General features: G+C 43.4%; 1 protein-coding gene across 3 annotated transcripts in view; it reads right to left on the bottom strand.

The window, feature by feature from the left end:
• The window catches only part of MYO1E (myosin IE), a 124,442-nt gene that overhangs the window by 58,896 nt on the left and 40,190 nt on the right, over positions 1-25,356 (bottom strand). The window contains exon 1 of one of the 3 annotated variants that reach the window (XR_010433605.1): positions 18,164-18,442. The exons of 1 other annotated variant lie outside the window; for it this stretch is intronic. Coding sequence is in view for 1 of the 2 variants with exons in the window: in XM_064668197.1 (XP_064524267.1) it covers positions 18,164-18,427 (264 nt within the window). In the remaining variant the exon portion in view is untranslated. Of the gene's footprint in view, positions 1-18,163; positions 18,572-25,356 lie in introns of those variants that run through there. One more of the 3 variants, XM_064668197.1, reaches the window with a different exon arrangement.

Genomic DNA, 25,356 nt, shown 5'->3' with positions numbered 1-25,356 from the left:
TAAATATACATAGGTTTCAAACTATTTCTGTGAAAAGCTAAGTGTTGGCTTTCAGGAAAAACTGCTGCAGACAACTGCAGATAAATGCCCTAATTTTATTTGAAAGAATCTCTGTAGTGGTGCAGTGTGATGCTGCATTTTCTTTCCCCTCTAATTTTCCATTTCTATATCTTAAGCAAAATCCTAAACTTCATAACAAAAATCCAGAAGAGGTGAAATTCAGGCTGAATCACAAGGTTTCAAAATTAGGGGAATTGAGAAAAACAACTTAAGTCTTAGATACTGAACTGTGGGTGAAGACTTTGGCTTGCAGGACTTTGACATGAACACACATTAAACTTAAATGCTCGTGATGCTTTCAACTTCTGGGCTCATTTGAATTCTGACCTCTGAGTCAAGCCCACATAAACTGAAAAAAACAATAAAGTATAAACTAAAATCAGCTGAATTACTTTTCATCTGATTCAGATAAGACAGCTGTTCAGTGAATACTGTTTTGTTCCTTCTACCCCTGAAAAACCTGGACACAACCAGATGCTCAGACTATCAAAATCCTTTCACTTGTGGCTGCTGCAATTCATTACACTAAAGTTCGTAGAGGCAAGCTTTACCTTTTTTTACACTCCATATTACAGACAAGACTCGTGTTTCTTTAAAAATAAAATTCTGGCTCAAAAACCAACTTGCACTCAAGTATGTTTCTTCTAAGCTTATGTGTCAGCTTGCTAAACAACACACTCCTTATGACCCCGTCAGGACCACAGGAGCAGCTCAAAGTCTTTCAGCTGTGCCATAAATGCTGCCTTTGACTCCATCTTGATGAAAAGAAATACAATTTGAAGTAGTGTGCTAAAAATGTGACCCAAAGGCAATGCCTGTAGCTGTACCAGCTGTACTTTAGGCCATACCAGGGTGTCAGGAGGAGTGTTGCCCTCAGTTGTGCTCCCCCACCGTGGGTGAGGCATGCAGATGGGCAGAGATATTCCCTGAACAGGTACCCACTGGAGCCCAACTTCACCTCATTTCCTATTCCTCTGCACAGGATTGTCATGAACTTTGACAAATCCTTCCAATATCGTTTCCTTCCATGCTAGTTCCTTTGCCTTCCTCACACCTGACCTAGAAACACTCAGGGACCCACAAGTTAAAGTAAGAGCCAGAAGGAAAACAGAAGTGTTGGGAGCATTCCAGGGGTGATACCAAAAACCAACTGCTTAAGAAACATTGACACTTTCCACAGGCTTCCCCAGGGCTAAGGGCTCAACATGCTGTATCAGCATCTGGGTAATCCTAAACCTACAGGTACATTTTCAGGGCTTTCACTGTAGTTACCGGGGTGGCCAAAGAGCTTTATTCCTTTTTCAAGTTGCTGCCTGGTTTTGTCCCTTTTAACTGTGAGCAATACTCATTCCTGCCTCAGCTGACCTTTGGTTTCCAAAGCAGTGAGTAAATCAGAGCTCAGGGGTCCTCGAGAATGGCTCAGAACAGGCAGCTCCCAGTCCTGACTGAGACTTGGGCAGCCCTAACAACACAATACTGAGCTCAGCAGAGTACCAGTCTTTGCATAAGCACTGCTCAGATTTTGCCAAGATCATTGTGTCTAAATGTTGTTATTAACCAGAGAATAATTCAAATAAAGGAATGTGGTAAAGTCTTTTTCTAAGAAATTGCTTGAGGCTCTTTGGGGCCATAAACAGTGTGTAAACAAAGTTTAGCATGAATTATTCAACACCTAAAATATTGAAACTCATTGAGGCTTTCAAAACCAAAATTCTTCTAATTATGAACAACACAATTAAAGAAGAACAAAGAACCATGAAATATCCAGGTATCTGTAATAACCTGCCAGTTTTATTTACGCCTAGTTAAGCTTTGTTGAAAATAAAATCATTCTCCCCTTGCTTCTGCAGAAAGTATATAGGCCACCTGAGAGTGTCTCTGCAGGACTGCATGGAAAGACAGTTTGGAGGTAGCCTATCCATTTTTAAAGATAGCGTCCTTTTTATAAATTAAAAAAAAAAGGACACAATTCACACATCATAAGTTTTTTTCCTTGTCTGCACATTTCAGATGACTTATAGAAACCTTAGATTACAGATTCCATCTAATAAGTCACACTGAAGTGAAGGACAGTTTGTTTTGTTCCTTACAGAGATGAATCTTCAAATATCCTCCAAGGTAACTTTTTGCAAACATAAACAAAAGAGTATCAGCAAAACTAAGCCAAATAAGACCAAATCCAACAAGACCAGAGCAACTCCTTACACGAGCAGATTTTTCTTTGTTGTTTTTTTTTTTTTAAACAAGCAAGGTATAAAGGCTGCCAGCAACTGAACCAATCTGCAAGTCTTTGCTATGTTGCTATTGGGAATACAATTTTTAGTATTTCAAACTCACTCCATAATTAATACAACCAGTTAACAAAAGCTATTAGAATCACCTATGTTAATTAAGGAAAACCTCAGGGTTTTTTCTTCAGATTTTTTCAAAATGAAAAAGAACTCACCAGTAGGAACTGTTATTTAGTAAAATTTGCACCTTGTTTGCAAGCAACACAAAATGCCCTCCCCATAGGTTCTGTTGCATTTAAATGCAGAAACGTGTAACCCAAAGCCTGTGTGCACTGAAATGCTTCATCGAGTTAGGCTTTTTAATAGGTAGGTGAATAACCCAGCTTTATAGTTTCCTAATAAATTTTTATATACAGTACCATAAGATCTCATTCTAACATTTCAGATGTGTATTGATTTCACTTCAATTTAATCTAGTGAAAGACTGTTTGGTTTTAAAACATAACATTTTCTCTCCCTAGTGAAGCATTTAGACGTAGCTGTAGACCAGGAGTTAAGCCAGGGGAAAGCACACAGTTGACAACCACGTCACCTCCTGGGTGACAATGCTCCTGGGTGCAGCACTGGTGCTCATAAGGGGTGGGTGGGTCACTGACCCCACCGAGGTCACCTGAGGGCACATGCTATCCTGCCTGCAGGACTTACAGCATATGCTGGAAAAGGGAAGAAAGGCACAAGGCATGGAATGCTTTAGCCCTTTCAGCAAATGAGGTGGGATTTGAAGCCCTGAGGTTGGTCATAGAGCAACACAGGTTTGGAGTTCACGCTCCCACTCTCAAAAATCCCGGCTGATGCCATAGAATCATAGAATATCCTGACTTGAAAGAGATCCACACAAGTCCAACTCCCAGCTCTGCACAGGACAGCCCCAAGCCTGAGGACATAACTGAGAAAAGCCTGTTTTCTACAGGGTTCCCTGTGAACATGCACAGTTCCATGTGTAGCAATAGTGAAAAAATACATCACACATCAGGCATGTGATCTTCTCCCATCCCAGCCCTCTGCCTGAGCCTTTTTCTTTCTCCTACAAAACGTTATGAAAACGTTTCTCCTACAACCGTATGAAAAACTGTGTGGTGCAGCTAAGCATGTCTCATCCAGTTAATGAAAGCATCTCTTAAAATCTGTGCATTAAAGAATCAAACCATTAGATATGCAGATGTGCTTCTGCATACTCCTTGTGCAATGTCTGACAGCCAGAATCATTTTGTTTCCAGTGAAATACAGAAAGAAAGAGCCTGCAGCTATCTTGCTTTGCAGTTTGCTCCTGTCAAATCCCAGTGTTTAGCAAGGGTTGATTTACATAGCTCTTGCATGGGAGAGCATCAGGTAATGCCCAAATTCTAAAGAGAGAAGAGTAGTAATTTAGTCATGGATGAGTCAGTAATTGCCCACCGGTTCAGCAGAAGGGCTATCAAAAGGGATAACACCTTGCAAATTACATGTCAGAGAGATTTTCACTATTTGTAGGGAATAAAGGTGTCATGGAACATTTTTCAAGTAAGGGTTGAGTCCAGTTCTAAAGCAGCTGTAGTATTGCTTCTAGGTAGTGTTGACAGCTGGTTCAAAAAATGCTCTGCATTTTTAACCATCCAGTAACAGCCAGCATCACAGAAAGGCTTTCTTGTGTCTTCTAAAACACACTTGTGGTCTCTGGTATACAGGCAATTTTTAACACCAGCTATTCCATGGATTTTTACCAGGGATCTATCCTCAGTGATGTTTTGCCAATTTAGGGCTAATGCACCAATTGTGTATATGTTTTACTGCACTTCTAAAAATTCTCCAACACTCCGCAGCAGTAACTGTTAGGACTCCAAGGAAGATAAAAAATAAGTTTTAATCTAAAGTCACGTCACATACAGGCATTTAAACAATAACATGACTTATTCACATAACCAGGTTCATGCATTACAAATGTACAAATAACATCTGTACATCCACTTTGATCTCCGTGACCTTATTGCAAAGTACAAAATAGAGCTTCTCTGCCTTTGTACAACGTGTTTCATTGCAGGTTTCCCTTCAGTGTGTAATGCCATGGAAATCTGCACTTTAAAAAGGACCAGAAAAATGATCCAGTGTACACACACTTGCCTGAGCAAGGTTAAGCCTGTTTAGAACTACTACTAAAAGCATAACTTAGACATCACATTACACGCTATTTAACATTCAAGAGACTAAGCCCCAGAATCACCCTGGAAGCCTGTAACAAACTGCAGCATGCTCTTTGGGATTTGCAGCTGAAGACAGAAGACCTCTGTGAAGGCTTCCTGAAAGGTAAAGATTGTAGAAGGACAGGAAGACAACGGCAGAAGATGAGAGGTAAGACCAGAGTCAGGCCTATTATTTCAAAGTCACATGGCTGATCAGCAGGAAGGAGGACAAGCACAGGTTTCCTATACAAGGTTAGACTCAGAGAAGGTGTTAGGTTGAACCAATTCCATCAGCAATATTGAAGGCTTATAAAACAGCCAGAAAGAGTACTACTGAGGTAGAGCAGAACTTCACACTGCAAACAGAAGCAGCTTGCCTGGATCAGACAAAGCTCCCACCATCTTGCCAGCCCAGACCAGGCAGGAATAGGAATAAAGGAGAAAACTGTATGTCTTATTACAGCTACAGTAGCAAATGGATGGAATAAAAAAAAGTACTCCTCCCATCTGACAATTCTAATATTTGCAATGTCCTGACCTGTCCTGACTTAAACAACCACCTTTAAAAAAAGCTAGGTAATGTTAGTTCTTGAATATATTCCCAAGTCTTCAAAAATACCAAGTGACTAGGCATCTCACTGAGGTATCATGCAAAAAAAAATAAAAATTAAGTGGGTTCATTTAAATGAGGTAGATTTCTACTCCCCTCAAGAGTTTCAATTGGTCAAGTATAATTGCAAAACAAGCCCTAAAAGGACACAATTAGCTACAGAATGTAGCTTCATTGTTCACTGTATCCTGTTACCAGCTTGAACATAATTTTAGCTACTAAATTGGTGCTTCTTTGTTTTGGCAATCAGATAATATTAACTTCCCCTTTGTTTTTTCTTTTCCTGTTTGTACACCTGCAGTCTCAATGAGCAAACAGCAACAGGATTAGTATTTTATAGTTAATTTACTACTCCACACCTGTAAAGAGCAGAATGACAAAATACTTGCAGAGCCCCGAGGAAAAAAACAACAAACAAAACCCAACAAATAAATTAAAAAACCGCCACGGCAATCCTGACTTCTAACTCTAAGATCTGATTGTAAAATAATCAGATAGAGCTAAAATAACATCAGGTAAAATAATCTGAAAGAAAAATGGATAGTCTTCCAATAACACACTGTCTGCTTCAGCTGCAAAACTCGTGAGCTGCCTCCCAACAGGTAGTTAACATCACAGTCACTGACTGCCACCTACACATTTGAAGTGCAGACTAGGAAGAACTCCCCAGAGCCTTAAGTGCTTCTAGAACAGTACAAAGTTACTATTCGTGTTTGCGATTGAGGTCTCTTTCCCTGTACTAAGTTATGAGCTCTTTAACCATCCTCGAGTATCAGAGGCCCAGTTCAAACCGCAGTGGGTGGGTGACGATCAAACTGCCGGGAGCGATTCCCTTTGCTTTGTCCCTCCCAGTCCCAGGCTGGACTCCAGCCACACTCAGCCACAAAGAAACTCCCCCCCATACAGTGGCAGGGTAAGCCTGCTGAGTGCTTCATTGTAAATGTATTCTGGTCTGAGAACAGCCCCATGTATGGGACAAGTCGAGTGAAAAAGTTACCTAATGGCCTCGGGTGCAAGAACGCCTCAGCCTGCTGTATCATTAGGAAATTATCTGAACAAAAGAAAACCCGATTTCAGTAGGTGAACACTCTCGAGGTGTGTCACACTAAACAGCTCCTCATGACTAATTCATTAATTGTGGTAACGACATGCTTCTCCATAACATTCAAACTACTACCTTCAGAAAACCCTCAGTGACGGCAAAAGGTTTATGAAGTACCTGCCTATACATTAAGGGTACAGGTTGTACTGCCAGCACAGCCCAAGTATACTTGCTTCAGCACTTGTCATCTTTCACACCACTAACACTGTTTTCAGAATAAACAGCTCTCAAATTCCTTTCCCAAAAGAAACACTCAGGACTAGAAAAAAAAAGCTAAGTCTATAAATTTATCCTATGGCACTGAAACAGGGATTTAAAGTTGTGCATTGTGTTCTGCTCTTCTGGGTGGATTTCAGACATTCCTTTCTTATCCAGAACTGGAAGTTTTTAGTTTTGTCAAGACTGTATCCACAATAGCTTAATTTTAGGCAGTCTGACATGTAGCTGCATTTATTTAGTCTAAGTACACATTGCAATACTTAAAACGAAAATGTCAAGCTCAGGACTTCTAAACTAAAGATCAAAATCTGCCATCATTAGTTTATCTTTTTACTGGCGAGTTGCACGGAATCAGGTAAGGCAGCTATTCCAGCAGGAAGTAGGGACTACATTTCTGGTGATTACAATGCTTTTCTGAAATACATTGTATTTATTACTGTATACATTAGCTTTATTAGTGACCATTTAACAAAACAGATTTAAGGCTTACGGTTCCCTCCTCACCCCCAAATCTGTACTGAAGTACAGAAGACACGAACCTTTACAAGTACAGGTCTCAGGAAAAAAAATCAAGGAGCAAGTCAGGAGGTGCAACTGAGTTGATGTTCTAAATATTCTTTCCTTTTCCACTAAAGACTGAGTGTTCATTTCACTACATGTACTTAGTAATCTCCACTAATTCCAACTCTTTTTATCATTTAAAATACACCACTACTAATGTGTAGACCAATGGAAGCTCCACCTGAGAACAAGGATTTGTAGCTGTAAAGACAGGCTTTTAGTATTGTGAAGATTCAGTCCCACCTATCTTAATGCACCCTTTTGGTGCCACTGAACTGCTCAGCATCACTGTCACTCCATGCAGAAAACTGCACTGTGCACAGCTGCAAAGAAAACAGACCCAGTGTGACTCTGCCATGATTAAGCCATGGTTGGAGGCAGGTCAGATTGTCCAGAAACACTGTATTACCCCTCTCCTTTAGTGAAGGCTGTTCATTTTGTCTAGAACAATACCAAATATGGGAATAAGTAGCCACTGCTCTCCTGTTTCCTCTCAAGTGTTCCTAGAACGAACCAAGAATAAAAACAAAATAAACGACAGGAAGAAACCACTGCTGGTCATGAACTTATTTCTGCATATTGAGATCAGGTCTCTGTGGACTGGGTGTGCTGGTATTTCAGGCATTAAGAGCCCTGGAACCAGAATTCATATTTACCACTAGACAAGCTTTAGCAAACAGTACTCATGGGAAGAGTGTTAAGGCTTCTGGAGCAGTCAGCTGGGTACTAAGAACTGGGAAACTAAGTACTCCTTTCAATATTAAAACTGTCAGTTAACATTAATACTATCTATGTGAAATAATCCATTCTCTATGTGCTACTGAAGTTCAACCACCCTGTAGCCCCTCAAGAGGCTCACACACTTCATTACATACTCTTGACACTGAGGTCAAGGTCCGTGGAGACTGTAGTAAGTCCTGTAGAGAACAGATATTCTGTGTGTTTGTAGGCAGCTTCAAGCTAGAAGATTAATCTCCAATGCTGTATACACTTTTTAAAACCACAACAGAACCCAGTTCAGTTTTATTAAAATGTAAGTTTTGTTAACCACATATGATTTGTTATTTAAAGCAGGTATCAAACTGGGCAAACTCTTATTTTCTCCAATACAGTGGATCTAGTCCTTTATTGCCATATAGAAACATATTACATAGTGCTGTGAGACGAGAGTGACAGTTACAGATATTTAAGTTGCTTAAGAAACCAGGCTTAGCTGCCAGAAACAGGTACTCAACTTTATCTCGAGTTTCACATACTGGATACTCAGGCACTGTCAAGTCCTCTTTCACTTGTAGGTACACTTCTGATCTGACTTGCTCTGCTCAAGACCTATCCCTGTCTTCTTTCTCATCTGAAAATGGCTTCTGCCTCCAATTCTGTGGTTGCAACTCAATGCTGAGACAAAAAACAAGTAAAACAGCAAAAGCAGTGGCCTCTCCTACAATGAAGTCATTCTCCCCACTCCCAGCTCTGCTTTAAATGGCGCTCAAGTTTTTGATCTTTTAAGGTCAAACCTCAAATCAGACCTCCACAGACGTACACAGTGCCATAACAGGATCTCCATCTGTAACAAAACATCCCAGTTCACTTTTTTCCCCCCGCGTCAGGCCTAATTCTTCTTAAAAAACCACAACAAAACAGCATAATCTGTAGAAATTACTCCAACTTCAAGGGCAAAGTCTATTTGCTGGCAATCTATTCCTATAACCTATAATCATCCAACAGCATGGGCCTTGGAACACTGTTCCTGCAGGGACTTTGCCCTCAACCATGGGTAAGTACGGAACACTGAACACACACCCCGAGGAGCTGCTGAGTCCCAGCACTCAGCTGGAAGGAGGAAGGAAAATGTCCCTCCCCACACAAGCCCTGTGTGCTAATGCCACCCCTCACTAGTGCAACCAGCAAATGTGGCCTTCAGACACCTGCCATTAGGAATTCCCAGGAAAAAGCAGGAAGAGGTACTTTGCAGAGCAAACGGTCGCAGCAGAGCAAGGAATGGCTGACAGGTTGGGTACAGCTCAGGATGGATTGATGCATTTTTAGCTGCTTTGCAATAGATTTCCCAGCAGGTTTATGCTGCTCCCCTGTAGCAGCAAGCCTATGCTTCCCTCTCTGCCAGGCAAACCAATCCCAAAAAGGCACCTTACTCCAGTCTACTCAAGTCTTGCAGGTTACACAAAACCCAGCCAGGATCCCCTCAAAAACTGAAAACATCCAAATTGCCCTACTCTGAGAAGCTATTTTTGCTTTTCCACTGCGAAGCCCAGGATGTTTTTTGTAGGAATCTTTGGTTTGCTGCATGTAGCAATTACTAACCAACATAGCAGTTCCCAGGGTATACTTAAATTTGAGGGGAAGCACTGAAAAAGGCTTTGGAGGCTACCAACAACACAGCGTCAAGTTGTGGAAACATGACTGCACATAAGGCACAGTTTTTAGGTGGACAAAAAAAACTAGCTGAAGTAATTCTGTTATTAGAGGAACTACTATATTTTTATTGGCACAGTAAAATATTTGTTTCCATTGATTAAGGCAATCCAGAAACTAATCAAGTTTGCATGTGGTACAGAAGCCATGTGTAACAAAATCATGCTTTGTAATACACCGGTTTTCATTGGATCCAAATTTTTAAATCAAATTGTGGTAGGAAAGATATCAAAAGTTTCCTGTCAGGAATAGTGTGTCAGTTTAACTGTCCTTCATAAAAACTGTACTATCAAGAATCAACAAAAAAAATAGAGAACTAATTATGATCCAAGGGTCTAATGTAACAATGGATTCCTGTGACTAATTATTTTTTCATAGATGTTTGCATCCTATCATTAATTCCTTAAAAAACATGATCTATATTTACATAGCAGAAATAATTACACAAAATCCATGCTTCATAGGCCTTACCAGAAGATACTATAGAATTTATTACTGATTCAGACTATGTAGACAGCTAATAACTCTGCACTCTGAAAGCAAGAAAGGGTGGTTATATAGCTTTATATCCCTTCTGAAATGAATCTCAACAAATTTTAAATTCCCCATTTAATTTAAGAATATCTGTGGCATAAGTATGACTTTTCATCTACTGTTATAAATATGTTTGCACATTTCCCTCTCTTTAGGCATGTACTGAATACAGTTGGGGACCAACCAGTACAGGAACACAAATTCTTTTGTGACTGAGAAACAAGCAAATCAAACACTTCTCAAAGACTGAAAGAAAAAAAAGAAATCCTCAAAAGCATGCACTTGCTTTTGAGTCCCGTGAAACGGCCTTTAAGATTAGGTTTAGTAAAAGTATTCTTCAATATGCCTTAAGAGCACTGCTTCCACTTAGCAAATGAAGTATTTTCCAGTTCTTATACCAAAACATCTGCAATAAGATAGTCCAAACCCCAGGTGATCAGGAGGTGTACATGCCAGTATGCGCCAGAAGAACCACAATTTAAAATATCTAGGTAAACTTCTGTCCTTGGAATCTTCCTACTAACCCCTCAGAGCAGTAGCTCACACCAAATGAGCTATCAGTGTGTCACAACCCCAAGGACTTCAAATGTGTTGGCAGCATTTGTTAAAAGAAATTCCAATACACTTTGTATCCATGCACTTCTTCACGAAGTTGGGAATAACACAGGGTTAAAAGTTATTGCAAAAGCAAATTTGGAAGCTCTTAGGCGTTTGTGCAGACTTGTATCCTTCAAGGCAGTAATAAAAAAAAAAATAAAAACCAAACCAAAACAAGATGAGACAAGCTCTTGACTACCGCTTGGCACTGCAAATACATTACTGACAAGAGGTCCCAGCTTCCATCTTTTTGTATTTCTGCTATTAGCAACATCCAACTCAAAGCACAGGAAAAGACATCAATCACTGCAGAAGATAACAGCACTGGTAAGCTGCCTAGAATTCAAAGACCCACAAATGCTGTGGAATGTCAGACTGAAAGCAGAAGACTGTCCTAGGTGCAAGATCAAACATCAGACAGTATATTTCATAAGACACAAGCAAGAAAGACTTTAAACCTTTCTGTGTGTTGAAAACATTTCCTTTGTTTTATAAAGGGTATCAGGCGGCACTGTTCAGACTTGAGCATGACTTCAACACTTAAATTAGACAAGGCTGACGGAGAAGTGGTTACAAACTCAGGCTCAGCTGATGACAGTGATTCAGTGAGTGGTTCTGAGCTGGCAAAGAAAAAAAGCCCCACATTTCCTGTTACAAGGACAAGTGCAGCGACTCACTGTGAGATTGCCAGTCCAGTTTGAAGGATGCCAACAAAAACCTCTCATTTAGACTTCAGATTGCTGAAGAAAGCATGAAAATAGCTTCTAGAAGCATGTGCTTTTGCATAAACAATTTATGTCCCCTTTTTCTGACGAAGGAGGCTAAAGAAAGACATGTCTCATCATTCCATCTCAAAGCTATTGTACTGTTCCCCTGACAGCCAGAAGTGGCTTTCACCAGACATTTCTGGCAGCTGAAAAAAATCACCCAGATGACAGGAGAGCAGAGCATCAGACCTACTCTGTAGTCCTTTTGACCCTTCCAGAACAGTGTTGATCACAAAGGATGTTCAGGATCTGCTGATGTCTGGCTTTAGCTTTCAAGTTCACATTTAGTTGCTGAATTTAGCGAGTAATGTTAGTAGGTAATTCTTTGCACTTTGCACCTTGTAAGTAGGCTTCCCATTAAGCATCACTCCTGATAACTCTGACTCATGCTCCAATTGCCAACAATGCTTTCCTTGTCGGCTCTCACATATTTAAAAAAGCATTTTCAGTTTAAAGTAAAAAAACTTCAATTCAGAATTTTTTTTAGAGATAGACTTTACAGTTTATGAATCCAATTCACAAGTGGTTTTAATATCCATTAAATGCCACTATGTCTTTGGAAAAAGAGCCTTGACCACACCCTTCTTCCTAGGCTACCTACATCAAATAATCTCGGGGTTAGATGTACCTGCTGCTGTACATGATGCCATCAAACCCCAAAGCCTTCACTTGTATGAAGTATATTTGACAGATTAGAACCTGTAAGGTTCAGTGTGTGGGAAAGCTTTAGACTAAAGACACCATTTCCTAGCACAGCAATGACTTAGTCAAGCAGAGATCGGATGCCATGCACTGCCAGGACTTGACTGCACACCTGGGCTCCCCAGAGGGTATTCACATTTTTCAAGAGGTGAGGGAGGAAAGCAGAAGGGGGAAGATTGGAAAGCCAGAAAATGAGGATGAGTCAGGAGAGGAGTGACAGCCGTACTTCCTGGGCAGGACAGTAATTGGCATCTCAGGAACGTGAGGGAAGGGAGTAGGAGATGGGAAAGACTGAACTGAGCCCAGGAAGGTCTGACTAAAATACAGCTCCTCACACCCAAGCTCCCCCAGGAGGCTGAGGCTGCACAAGAGCCCTAACAACGGTGACATGAACATCAGGACAACTCCCCAGAGTCAGAGATCCGATTTGACGGGAGAAAATTCTTGTTTACTTTCTGCTGTATTTCTCCAATATTTACAGATACTTCTACACCCGTGCAGTAGAAATAGTAAAAGCCAAACAACACACCACATCTAAGAGTCCTTTGGCTACAGTATTTTCAAGTTAGCAGGCACCCCATACACCTGCAATACTTCTCCATCCACAGGCAGGGAAAAAACCACTTCCATCAGTTAATAGGAATTCCAACGATGTGCCAGTGACCAGCTTCGACCAGAAAAGCTCCTTGACAGACAACAGGTAGTGAGGAAGTGAATGACCTCCTACAGATGAGAAAATGGGCAAGAGAATCTTTATATAATTTTCCCTGCGAGGTTTAGCCTATTATGCTGAGGTAAACCTTTGTTGCTCTTATTCAAGGTGAGAGTATAAATAAAGTGGCTTCATTCGACGAGTTAACAACAGTGCAAGCCAGCCCTGTCTTACCAAAGCCTACGCCTGGTGATTTCTGTGCTTGCAGAGGAACTGAACTATTTTCCAAATCCTTCTTTCTGTAACACACACATATACACACAGACTCCTCCCGGTTCCAAAAACTGCTTCAATTTTACTGCTTCTAGTCTTGCACTGTTAACTCCCAGAACAAACCCCCTTTCAATTAGGTGCAAAATCCCTTTCTAACACAGCTCTTAGTGCTTTCCAGTAGCCACACACCTTCTAGATCCAGAATGCAGCTTCCTAAAAAAGCAGACTGAAGTATTGCATTACAAGAGTACTTTAAGAAACTGAAAAGGAAAGCAGATGAATTTGTCATTTAGAAGCATTTATTGTGGCAACACCCAGAACCAAAGGGTAAGCAAAAGCAGGAAAACTTGCGCAGGCCAACCCCAGACTGGTCTCCATCAGCAGAACTACAATGACCTGTGTCACAACCCTTCAGAACTTCAGAAAGCTCACTGCCAGGATCCCCCAGGGCCTTGGCATAGTAAGTGTAAGAGCTAGGAGATCTGGAAGAAAGATCACCTCTTATCTTTTTGCTCCCTTCTTCATCAGATACAGCAAGTTAGGTTTTACCAATATAAAGGATTCGCCTGTAGCTCTGAAGATATTTATTTACATGTTATCTAGCTATACATTAGTATTATCAATATAAACATGCATACTACATTAGAGAACAAATCCAAACACAGGCATTTCAAATTCCTTATGCTGAAATTAGGAACAGAAAAACTTTTATTCTTAAATATAACTTGGATAGAGCAGTGCATGACCATTTAGACTGATGTCACTTTTAGAGTAACTCCTACAACTGAGAAGAAAATACACTGGCATTTATGAAATAAAATTAATTTAAATTATTACAAAAGGAGCTAATAAGACTCCTCGAAAGAGATGTGCAACTTGTTAGTGCTTCAAGCAAGGTAACATACTTTCCATGTTAAGATGAGGACATTACCAGACTTTACTGAGAACTGAGAAAAAGCTTGACATTCCATGTGCTCACTATCACAAAGGATCTAAAAAGCTTGTTTTAACGATCCCCATTCTGCATATGCAGCAATGCTTAAGAACAAGGCAGTGAGACAGGCACAAGTTATCCCTTCAAGATAAGGAAAAGTGGCTGCAAATAGTTTTGTTAAACCACTAACAGCAATGTCACCCCACTTCCTTCACTAGTTTTGTACAGAGGGCGGGGAAAAAAAACATTTCTGGAAGGCAAGAGATTATGAGAAAAATGCTTAAGATGTGCAGACATACACAATCACCTGTTCAGCTGCATTTGAGTAACGTTCTGCATACATTAGTGTCTTCTGAAAAAGTGTTCTAACTTACACAATATATCCATAAATCATTCTAAGGTCTAAACTAGAAAGAAACAAAGACAAGCTCACACACAAACACAAGCCTAAACAAAACACATCAAGTACGAATCACCACCTTTACTACTGAACAGCTACTGTGTTTTGTTGTATTTTATATATCAGACACAGAGAAACACCATATAACTGGGAGATTTTTCCATTAATGCATCTCTAGACATAATGCAAAGCACATGCTCTTACCCTCCCTAATACTCCACATTTGGCAGAGAGCAAGGTTTGAGTTTAGGCTGCTGTTTGCAGCACCAGACAGAAAAGGACCCTTCCAACAGAGAAGCATCACTGTCTTCCTTGTGACTTTCTTGCACAAAAAAAGACTTCAGACAGTACAAGGTCCCAGTTCACATCACACCTTAGCTATTTTAGGACCGAATTCTAAAGGCCAGTACAAGGCCTCTCAGGCTAATCCAGTCTTTTATTTCTGCAGACTTTCAGAGGTACTACATGTAATCCAGACATCCCCAGCATCTGGCTGGACTGGGCTATAAATATCTGCCCTCTACTGATGTCAAGCTGTGTTCAACTGCTACAAAAAGGTTCCTTTTAAAAAATCAGCTTTCCATCTTTGTTGAAGAGGTGGAAACAGGAAGACACCATGTATGCCCAGACAAAATGCTCATACTGACTGCAGCAGAAAATTGCTTAGCATTGAAACGCTGCTTAAAGGCAACATAGAAACACTTTAGTTTTTCAAGGGAAGTAAATTAGATAACCCTGTCTTGCTCAACAACTTGTGAGTTAAACCAGATATTGCTGATTCTGCTTTCTCTTGGAGCCTTCCCTTCTCACTCTGCCCAACAAATTGGTACAAAACTGCAGAAGTACTCTAAAACAGAGATCATGCAAAAGCAGCCAAAGTCGATCACCGGTGGCTTGTTGTTGCATTTAGTTGGTTTTGTAGTTGGTGGTTTTTTTATACAAATACAGTAGCAGTTTATGCCTTAGAAAATATTGTATTTGCAGATTGACATTCAGTGTTTTATCCTTCAGAGGGCCAAAACCAGCTGACAGTACTCAGGGGAGCAATCTTTCCCTGAAGACTATAGAGCCATTTTAAGTGAATCAAGACCACATTATCACATCAATGTGACAAGATCATTTTTGTGACAGATTCCGTATCCAACTCAGGATCCTCCAAAGTATCTCCATAAACTATCCCAGGACATGATGAAAGTTCAAGCCCACATTATGATGTAAAAATTGCATAAAGTCCAGCTGACCTTATGTTTCACTTCAAGCAAGTTTCAGCTTCTGCCAAGAGGTTTCCTAAGTATAATGGATAGAGTCCTTCAATGGAGTGGGACTACTTGACACATAATAACCATTTTTTAAGTCCTACAAGCTGCAGCTAAGCTGTTAGAGGCTGGTAGGGGTTTTTTAATTATTATTTTGAATTTAAAGCATTGAAACACAAAGTTAACAAAATAGATGCACTTCAAGAGAAAAATTTCAACAGTTGCCAGATGTTCCTTAGAACTGTCAGCTTTAATGCACTTCTGCCCCACTGTTGCTCATTCCCATCTTGTATTGCCATGTACAGCCATGAAGTGTCATGTCTGCAGATCTCCTCCTGAAACCACGCTGTGAGCTCAATATAGATATTCATCTGGATTAAAAATAAACCAGCAAAAAAGAGCACACATATTGCTAAGTCATACAGAGGTTCAGTCTTGGCAGCTGACCTGGGTGGGGCAGTGCACCACGGCAGAGAGACCAGAAGAGGCACATTTAGACCAGAGACACTTTTATACACTCTGCTCTCCCAGCCTGCCTGCAAAGTGGGGACAGCACTGATGTCAGTGGTAACCCAGCACCCTGCACTGGGGACCCTGTCAGAGGAGGGAAAGGTCACTCTAAGGTCTACAGAGAAGATATGGCAGAAAAAGACTTAATTTAGAGAACACAAAGCACTCATAACATTCTGCTTCTTTTTCCCTCCAGACATCAAAACTGTTAAGACAAAGTAAGGGGAATAATGTGAGTTTTTTAATACAGCACAGAGAATGAGTATAAAGTTTCAGGATATTAGTGGCATGATTCATGTTCATCAGCAGTCATTGTAAGTCCTGCCAGGCAACTCTTCTGCCAGCTAAGTTACAAAATATTACCTTCTAAACAATTGTTTCAGCATAATTATTTGTGAAAGCATCACTTTTAAAAACAATCTTTTCTGGTTTCATTGTACTCATTACTTACCAACAATCTAAAAATGCAGTTCATATTAGCTTGAGATCTCACAGTGAAGGACTACTTCAGTATCAAATTAAAAGCTGGAGCATAACTGTGTCAACACTTCCCTGAAAAGGGTATCTCGTGCAAGAAACTAGTTCTCTTATTTTGATAAAGTAAAACTCGCAGACTGTATAAGCAATTAGTTATGTGCATTGACAAGAACTGTACTTTGATTGAAACCTTTCATTAAAAAGCAATTAATGGCATAGATCAACTGGCTGATCTTAAGGTATTAATAGTAACAGGTGGACATCCCTGAATCACCTGCACCAAGGCCTTCCAAGCCCATTTAACATGTCAGCAGTCCGGGCAATGACACAACCTCTACCAGGGAGCCCATAAGTGCCACAGGTGTCTGTGACCCAGCAAGTACTGAGAAGCAAAGGTTATGGCTAAAGTGTTGATCTGAATCACCTGGCGAAACAAGCAATTCCAGGGAACACACGTACCTTACTCAAAGCTCCTCACCAAAAGCAGGTTCGTAAGAGCTGGTGGTATCACTGAGACTTAAACAGACATTTTAGCTTCCTAACTTCTGTGATGCTTTATTTAAAGCAAAGACTTGTGCTTGGTTACACCTGTGTGGAGCATAACTGTACTTGCCTCAGGAAGTCAAAGCACAGGCAATTGCAAGTAAGAGGCACCCTTGAGAAGATATTGGAGGTGAAGCTCTGAATACACAAGGACTAGGCTGGTCAGTTTTCAAAATTTAACCTTAGTTAAGCTTTAGTAGACATATTGCAACAGTTTTCTAAGTACCTTAACTCTCAGATCTTTAGTATTCTGATTTAGAACAGTTTTAAATAAATTACTTATTTTAAAGTTGCGGATTTTAGCCTAGTTTATTACCACATCGGATTTTTCACTACTTACTGTAGGTTCTTGTGTAACAGGTAGACATAATCGTTACCTGAATTACTTCAGGATGAAAGCCATTATCAATCACCAGGAGGCAATTACTGAGGACAAACCAGGTTTACCTGCCGAACCTCAGTTTTCCCTCGGTCTGGCAGTGATGTGTTTTAGTGATACCGCATCCCCTTATCCCCCCGGCCGCGCACAGCCCCGGCGGTGCCGGAATTCCCGGGATACTCCGGGAGCCGCATCTGCCGCACACGTGTGTGTTCCCCCCGGGGCCGAGGTGACACCGGTACCCGAGCACAGGGAGGAGGACACGGCGGCTCGGCCGGGGGGCGCGGGTGTCCCCGCACAGCCCCCTCCGGGAGCGACCTCTAACCCGGAGAGGCGTCACCTGCTGTTCACCACGCCGCGTTCCCGTCCCACGGGATTCCCCCCTGCTTCAGGACACAAACATCCGAAACCTCGCCACATCCCGAGCGGCGGGAGAGGGCTGGAGACGCTGCTGGTGCTCCGCAGGCGGCGCCGGCCCTGCCCGCGCCCCGCGGCGGGACGGGCGGGCTCGGGACGCGGCTGAGGCACCGACCCGGCTCCGAGGGCAGTGCCCGGCTCGGCCCCGCTCCCCGCAGGCCGGCGCGGTTACACAACCCCCCCGGCCGGGAGCGGGACACGGGGCGCTGTCGCGGCCCCTTCCCGGCACCGCGGGGGGAACGAACCGGCCGCGCTCCCGCCGCCGCCCCGGCCCCGCCGAGCCCCGCGCTCACCATCGCGGCTCCTCCGGCGCTGCTGCCCGCGGCTCTGCCCAGACACGCCGGCGCCCCGGGACGGACGGACGGGCGAGAGGGAGAAGGGGAGGGAGCGGGAAGCGGCTCCGCCCTCCCCGCGCGCGCAGCTCCCAGCCAGGGCGGGGCGGGAGCGGGATCGGATCGGGATCGGGGCGGCGGGAGGCGGCGTGGGATCGGGATGGCAGCGTGTCCAATTATGTGTCCATACATGGAGAACTCGCCGCGGCGCAGCCGGGACGTCATTCCCGGAGGGAATCCCGGCGCCCTGGAGCGGCTGCTGCTCCTGGAGCGCTCCCGGTGTGCGCCCCGAGCCGGGATAGGCAGCCGAGGCAGCGGGGAGGGCACTGCTGGGTGGGACGTGTTGGAATCGATGGTCCTTGATGACCAGTGATTCTAAGAGTGGGACTCCATGATCCTGGGGGGTCCCTTCCAGTGCCAACATTCCGTGTGCGACATCCCATGTGTGCTTTGAGCGAACAGTATCGGCCGCGCCCCCGGCGCGTGTGCTGCGGGCTCTGCCCTCCGCCCACGGACCCGCAGAGCTCAGGTGCTGCTAATCCCTGGAAACAATGGAAAGTACGAACCGTCTCGTCACCGAGTGGATGCTGAAGCAAGTCCTACGGGCACCTCAAGGGCGCAAAACAGCCCCGGTGCCCGCGGGCAGCCGGCGTCTGCTCCGCGCTGATGGGGTCGTTCTGACTGGGACACAACCGGTACAACTTCCAGGGACTGCGCTCTTCTAAGGGATCAAACCAGTAAACCCACGCACAGCCGAGGACTGGAATCCTGTTAAACGCTTCTCCTCAGGATTGAAGCCCCGCTGTTGGCTCTAATGGATTTCTAACTCCACTTCTAAGCCAGAATAGAAATAAAATGGAAACAACATAATGTAACAATCATAACAACAGCCAGACCACGAGTCATATGTTGATACTGCTTCCAAACCACCTTGAAAAGCACTCCCAATAAGTACAGTTCCTGGTTTTCATCAATGCATAGTACTGGGATTTAGTGTATTTCTGATTAAAAAGAAGTGCAGTTGTTGGAAAAAATAGGGAATAATTTATACAGCATATATGTTTTCAATTTTCATTGTTTGTTTTTATATACAAAATAAAGACTTGCTTCCACACTAATTTAGAGATCAGGCATAAATGGATTCACTCCTGACTTTTTGGAGGAAAGCCCTGCTCCAGCTGCTCCAAGGCAGGTGCTGGTTCTGCAGCCAGATCTGCCAGCACAGATGAAGGACAGTGCCACTCACACAGGTACATGGCTTTGTCCTCACGGATCTGGCTGCAGGATAACTCTGATGGTTTGCAGACATCAAACATGGCTCAAAGCACCCTGGTGCACACAGTCTGGAAATGGGACTAAACTTCAACCATTTATCTGGCCTCCTCTCGTGTCCCACAGACTTTGATGGTTTGGATGAAACACAACAGCCCTTTGGGCGTGTTTCATCCTTGGGGTTGAAGAATAAACAAAACATTTCCTCAGCTCAGCTGGGTTTAGATTGTATGATTACTGATCATGTGAAGCTTGGGATTTCCATAGTAGATTGCTTGGATGTTAGCTGACATTGGTATGAGAGGTAGGAAATACTTTCATTGAGAAAATAGCTGGGTGGTAAATATAAGCTGCAATAGCTATTAAGCAAAAATATATCTGATAATGCTGAAAGTGCACAGAACTTCACAGGAGATGAGTTTCACACTTTTATTCTCAACAGAAGGTAACAGCAGTTTCATGGAAATAGGACAAAAATAATTTTCCTATTATTTCTTTTGAACATGGAAATGTTACATAAAATTATGAGACTGTGATAAAAAGCAGTGAAAAAAACCCTGCAAGAATCCAGAGAGCATATGGACAAAAGAGAGAATGGATACAGATTTTGTAGGTTTTTCTATTTGCTTTGGATGTGGGTCTTTTTAATGTATAGGTTAATTTTCTTAAGACACGTTTATTTGTAAGTATGTGTGTTTACATACATACAAACATCTTTATAAAGAGCTATGAAAAAAGAAGAGAAACAAGGCTGTGGATGAACAGTTAAACAGTGCATTCCCACTGGCAGGCTAATGGAGAAAGTGTCCTGAGTTCACTGCAATTGATGTGTGCTACTGGGTCCATCTACTCCAGATGGACTAGATGATGACTTTCCACAAAAACCCTAGAGCTGAAGGACTCAGTGCTCTGCATCTGCATGAACCTTTGCTAAGCACTGTGTGTACCTAGCATAGTCTAATTCACAATGAACTCTTTTCATGCTTTTAAACATTCTGCTTATTTTAATGATAAACATCTAAGTCCCAAGCTGACTGTATGAAGTGAATGACACTTATTCAACATCCGTGCTTGGAAGCAGGGGAAGGCATTTCCCTTTGAATGTCAGTGGTGGAGTGCCTGGTCTGCACACCTGGGTCCTCCAGCCAGGAATGTACAAGGCATCTCTGAGAAAGGCAGAACCTTTTCAGGTGGAGTGAGGAGTACTTTTAAATGATGCACAAACTTAGAAATGGTGACGGTCCTGTCATAACGTTCCTATGGACAGGTTACCTTTCAAAGGCCTCACTCAAAAAGATTTAAGAAAAATTTCCTGCACTGAGAACTTCCATCAGTTTTTTCAGCTTGTGTATTGTCTGACGGTATGTTTGGTTAGTAACACCTACCGGCTCATGCACAGGGGTGCTAAGAATCAAGACTTATTTTGAGGATATTTTCTAGCTGCAAGCAGGTGCAGCACTTGATCCTCCTGATACTGATCACTGGTGCTAAGCTTCAGGAAAATACTTAAGGACAAGCTTCGATTAAGTGCCTGAGGAGATTTGTTGGCTTAGCATTTGTGACTTTCAGAGGCTCAGCACTCACAGGGTGACTGCAGCTGCTTTGCCATCGCCTGTTTTGGAGCCCACTCTGCACTGGGCAGTACCACAAGAGAGAAGTTGTTGGCTCCACAGCGCAGCTGGTGACTCACACGTGCCTTCCCACCTACCCACTGCCTGCGTGACACTGTGTGCCAGCACCAAACAGGAACCGGGCTCGTGATAAAGTGTAAAAGCACTAAACTGTCTGAAAAAGCCACAGAATGTAACTTCCCCTTGCCCTCCATTCTAAAATCATAATTGTGCCTTCAGAAAGAAACGACTCTTATGAAAAGTCAGTGAATCTGGAAAAGATTAGAAATTTTAATGAAGTGCTCTGACTGCTTCCTAATTGGTTAAAACTGACAGCAAAGAAAAAAATACATTAGTGCTTTTCTCTCAGTTAGAAACTATAATTAGAATAGGTTTTATAAGCCATATATTTGCCTTCTGTTGACTAGAATAATTTAATTAATAATTTAATTAATGCTTGAAAGCCATTAAAACAAGGCTTAAGACCCTTAACAAGACATCATACTTTTAGTTAGAAAACCACACAGTCTGGTACTTAGAAAGATGAAGGATTTGTATCATAGAAAAACAAATTATATTAGATTAAGGAAACTTCAAAAATTCAATGTATTTTTTTTCCTGTATCTGCCTTCCAAAGAATAAACAGATACTTTTTAATCATAACATTTTCTTCTAAAATGCAGATGGTTACACTCTGTCTTCAGTTACACTTGAAACATGTAGAATTCTACTTCCAGGAAATAAATGGATTCAACAATTTCTTCTTGTGAAATGTAGGGAGAAGCAAAATGGCATGTATTAGACAAAGGCAGAATTTTATGACTTAAAATGTGATGAAATCACTTCAGTGATTAGGACAGGTTTCCACGCTGAAAAACAGTATAATCATTGTAGCTTTCTCTCACTCCCTTTCTCTGTGCCCAACATAATTTCTTCTTTCCTCTCTTTGGTTGGCCCCAAATGAGAGAAGCAAACCTGTTCAGAAAACGTGCCCTTAACATGTTCAATGTGTCCATCTAAAATAGCACTGGAGTAAAAATTACAGTAGCAAAGTCAACAGCCCTTTTTCATCCGCTGCTTGGTTTGGATCTTTTTGAGGAAAAGTAGCATGTGACTCTTTCACTCTGGATCTGATTAAGAGATGCCTCAGATGCAAGAGACACTTAGAATTCATGGAGTTGAATTTTTTCTCCAACTGCAAACCAAAACGTATGAATAATGCTGTTATTTGCAAGGCTGGTATAAATCTGGAAGAAGTCCACGAGGACTTGGTAACCGAGGAGTTCTGCCTCCTGTGTTCCTGTGACTGAATTCAGTTAAGCTATGTAGATTCACAACAACAAAATTGCAAGAATTGTTTTTTTTTTTTCCTCAGAGGGAGGTTTTTTTAAAACACTACACAAGCTTTTAAGATCAAAAGTTTATGTTATGATGGACAACCTGATCTAACAACAACATTAGCCTTGCTTTGAGCAGGGAGTTGGTCCATATTCCCTCTGAGGTCCCTTCCAGCCTAAATTACTCTATTTCTGTAATTCTGTGATTATTTGAAATGGGGCTGCATTCATGAGTGAGACAGTTGAAGACTCCAGAATAAATTAATGTTATTCTTGTTGTGGTGCCCTGATGAAAAAAGTGATCATGATATGAATTTGGCTTTAAGAAAATAAATGTACATGTTCACTGTGAATGACACTGAAGATGTAATGATATTAAATACAACAGTTTAGTACTGCTTTCGTTAGAAACATCAAGAGTGTGATGTAAGTACAAAAAATAATGATCTCTGATAACACAACATGAAAAGAGCATCTGTGTGGGTCAAACCAAAGACTGTTCACCTCAAATATTGTGTTGGACAGTGGTGTTAGGGATGCCTTGAGAAGAGGGTAAGAACAAACAAAAATTTACATGTTTTGGCCACATGTCTTGGCCCACTCTGTCACCAGAGAAGGGCTAGAGGGAGAAAGCAGCATGGGGGGACCTTTTAACGTTATTTTCAAGACTGAAGTAGGAGGTACAAATGTTATGTTTTTAAATTAAAATAACTTCAATCAATTTGCTTTTACTAAAAATTTGCTTTCAAGCCCTACTCTGCAGACATACACACTCAAAAAATTACTGAGTATCCGAGCAGTCCTTTAGCAAGAAAAATCACTAGACAGGTACAAAATAGCTACACAAGAGCATGAAGTTAGTCTAGTTTGGCCAGGTCAGGGAATACAGCCGTGTACATCAGCAAGTTCAGCAGAGGCCAGTGAGATGGTCGGGGGCTGGATCCCTGAGGAAAGGCTGGGAATGCAGGGCTTGCTCAGCCTGATGAAGGGAGACTTTGGGGGACCTGACAAGAGCCCCAGCATCTGTGAGGAAGTCATTGAGATGGCAAAGTCCGACTCTTCACAGTGGCACATGGTGGGAAGACAACAACATAGACGCAAACAAGAGGGGTTCCGGACTAGGTATAAAGAAAATGTTCTTCCCCAGCAGCCAAACACGCATGGGTGATAACAGGCTGTCCAGAAAAGCTGGGGGGCCTCCATTCTTGAAGGTTTTCAAGAGTAGGTTGGGTAAAACCCTGGGCAACTGCATTTGGCCTCATCAATGACCTCACCTGGAGCTGGACGTTGGCCAAGTGCTCTCCTGGGTCCATTGTAAGCTGAATTATCCCACAATCCAATGACTCTCAGTTCATAATTTTGAAAGCACTTATGGCATGTTTTCTTTCTGGCCCGATCTTCTGATGATAAAATAATCATCGAATTTTAAAATAAATAGGTCAGTCAGAGTGTGGACTCAGACCCTGTCTTGTTTTCCACGATAGCATGTGCACAGTATAACCCTTTTTCCCTTCACATCTGACTGATTCCCAGTCCTGCAGTGGTTTGCCTATACAACAATATGGGATGTGGCATGAATTTTAACTAAAAACAGAGACAATCTGCTATTTCAGAGTGAAGTGGTGCAGTTTGCCTCGGATTTCATTTACCTTTGTTTACCCAAGGTGATTGTAACTAACGAAATCCAAGGAACGACACAAGCAGGAACAAAAGTGAAGGCAGACACACCCTCTGTGGATTTGTTTATCCAGTAATACTTTCTCTCAGCTCGCACGCCTCTGCTGTACAAGCAGACAGCTCTCATTTGCTGTGATATGTGAAGTTTCACTGAAGCTGCACGTTAGGTCTCGTTTGAAAATGTAACCTGGAAATCTCACAAACAAGATTAGTATCTGCCATTGATTTCAACAATCTTGTATTCCGACACGGTTTGATACGAGCCCTGGAAACCCCCATGCCTTTAGTCATACTCTCGGCTCGAAACTCGGAGTCACCGCTGTTTGCCACCGCCGAACTTTCCGTCCGGGGGCCGGTGTTTGCGGGCGCGGGAGGCGCGGGCACTGCCCCCGCTCCGTGCCCACTGCTCGACCCCGAGCCTCGAGTGTGTGCGGGGCCCTTCCCCTCCCTCCCTCCTTGCCGAGGGTCGGGCGCTGCCGGGAAATAGCTGCGGGGAGGGGGCGATGCCAAGGGCTCCCTCCCGCCCGCCCCGGGCTCCAGCGCGTTCCCATGGCGACGGCGTCCTGGCAACCGCTCCCGCTCCCGCAGCCCGGCCTGCGGCGGCCGCCCCGCTCCCATCCAGCGCTCCCTTCCAGCGCTCCCCTGCGCTCCCAGCCGCTCCCAGCCCAGCCGCTCCGCGCAGCCGGTCGGGAAGGCAGACGGACAGAGGGACGGACGGACGGACGGGCCCCCGGCGGCGCAGCGGCGGTCACGGCGCTCGGGAGCGGAGCGGGGCTCGGACCGGGGATGCGCGGGAGCGGCGGGCAGCCCTGCCCTGCCCCGAGCCAGCACCGGTGAGTGAGCGCAGAGCCCGTCCCGGCTCTGTCCCTCCGTGTTGCATGGCCGTGAGTGGTGTGTGACCCGTGGTGTCCTGTCGCCTGTCGCACGCCCCGTGTTCCCCGCAGCCATCGCTGCGCCCACCCGTGACCCCGCGCCACGGGGCCGAGCCGCGGGCAGGGCAGGGCAGGGCAGGGCAGGGCAGGGCTCCGGCGCCATCCCCCCGCTCAGAGCCCTCGGCACGGGCACGGCCGTCGCACCTGTTTCCCCAGAGGGCCCTTGGCCTGGTCCGGAGCCGCGGGCGCGGTCGCGGCGCTGCCGGGGAGTCCCTCCCGCACCCCCTCGCACCCCGCGTCCGAGTTCAGAGGGGGCCGGCGGGGGTTGGTTCTCCCCGACACCGCCGCCTTTTGACCCATCTTTTTGCTGAGGTGCAACACAAGGA

This window comes from Pseudopipra pipra, chromosome 12, assembly GCF_036250125.1.
Source record: "Pseudopipra pipra isolate bDixPip1 chromosome 12, bDixPip1.hap1, whole genome shotgun sequence".
Lineage (NCBI taxonomy): Eukaryota > Metazoa > Chordata > Aves > Passeriformes > Pipridae > Pseudopipra > Pseudopipra pipra.
Note: the sequence above shows the minus strand (reverse complement) of the source record. Positions and strands in the feature narration are given on the sequence as shown.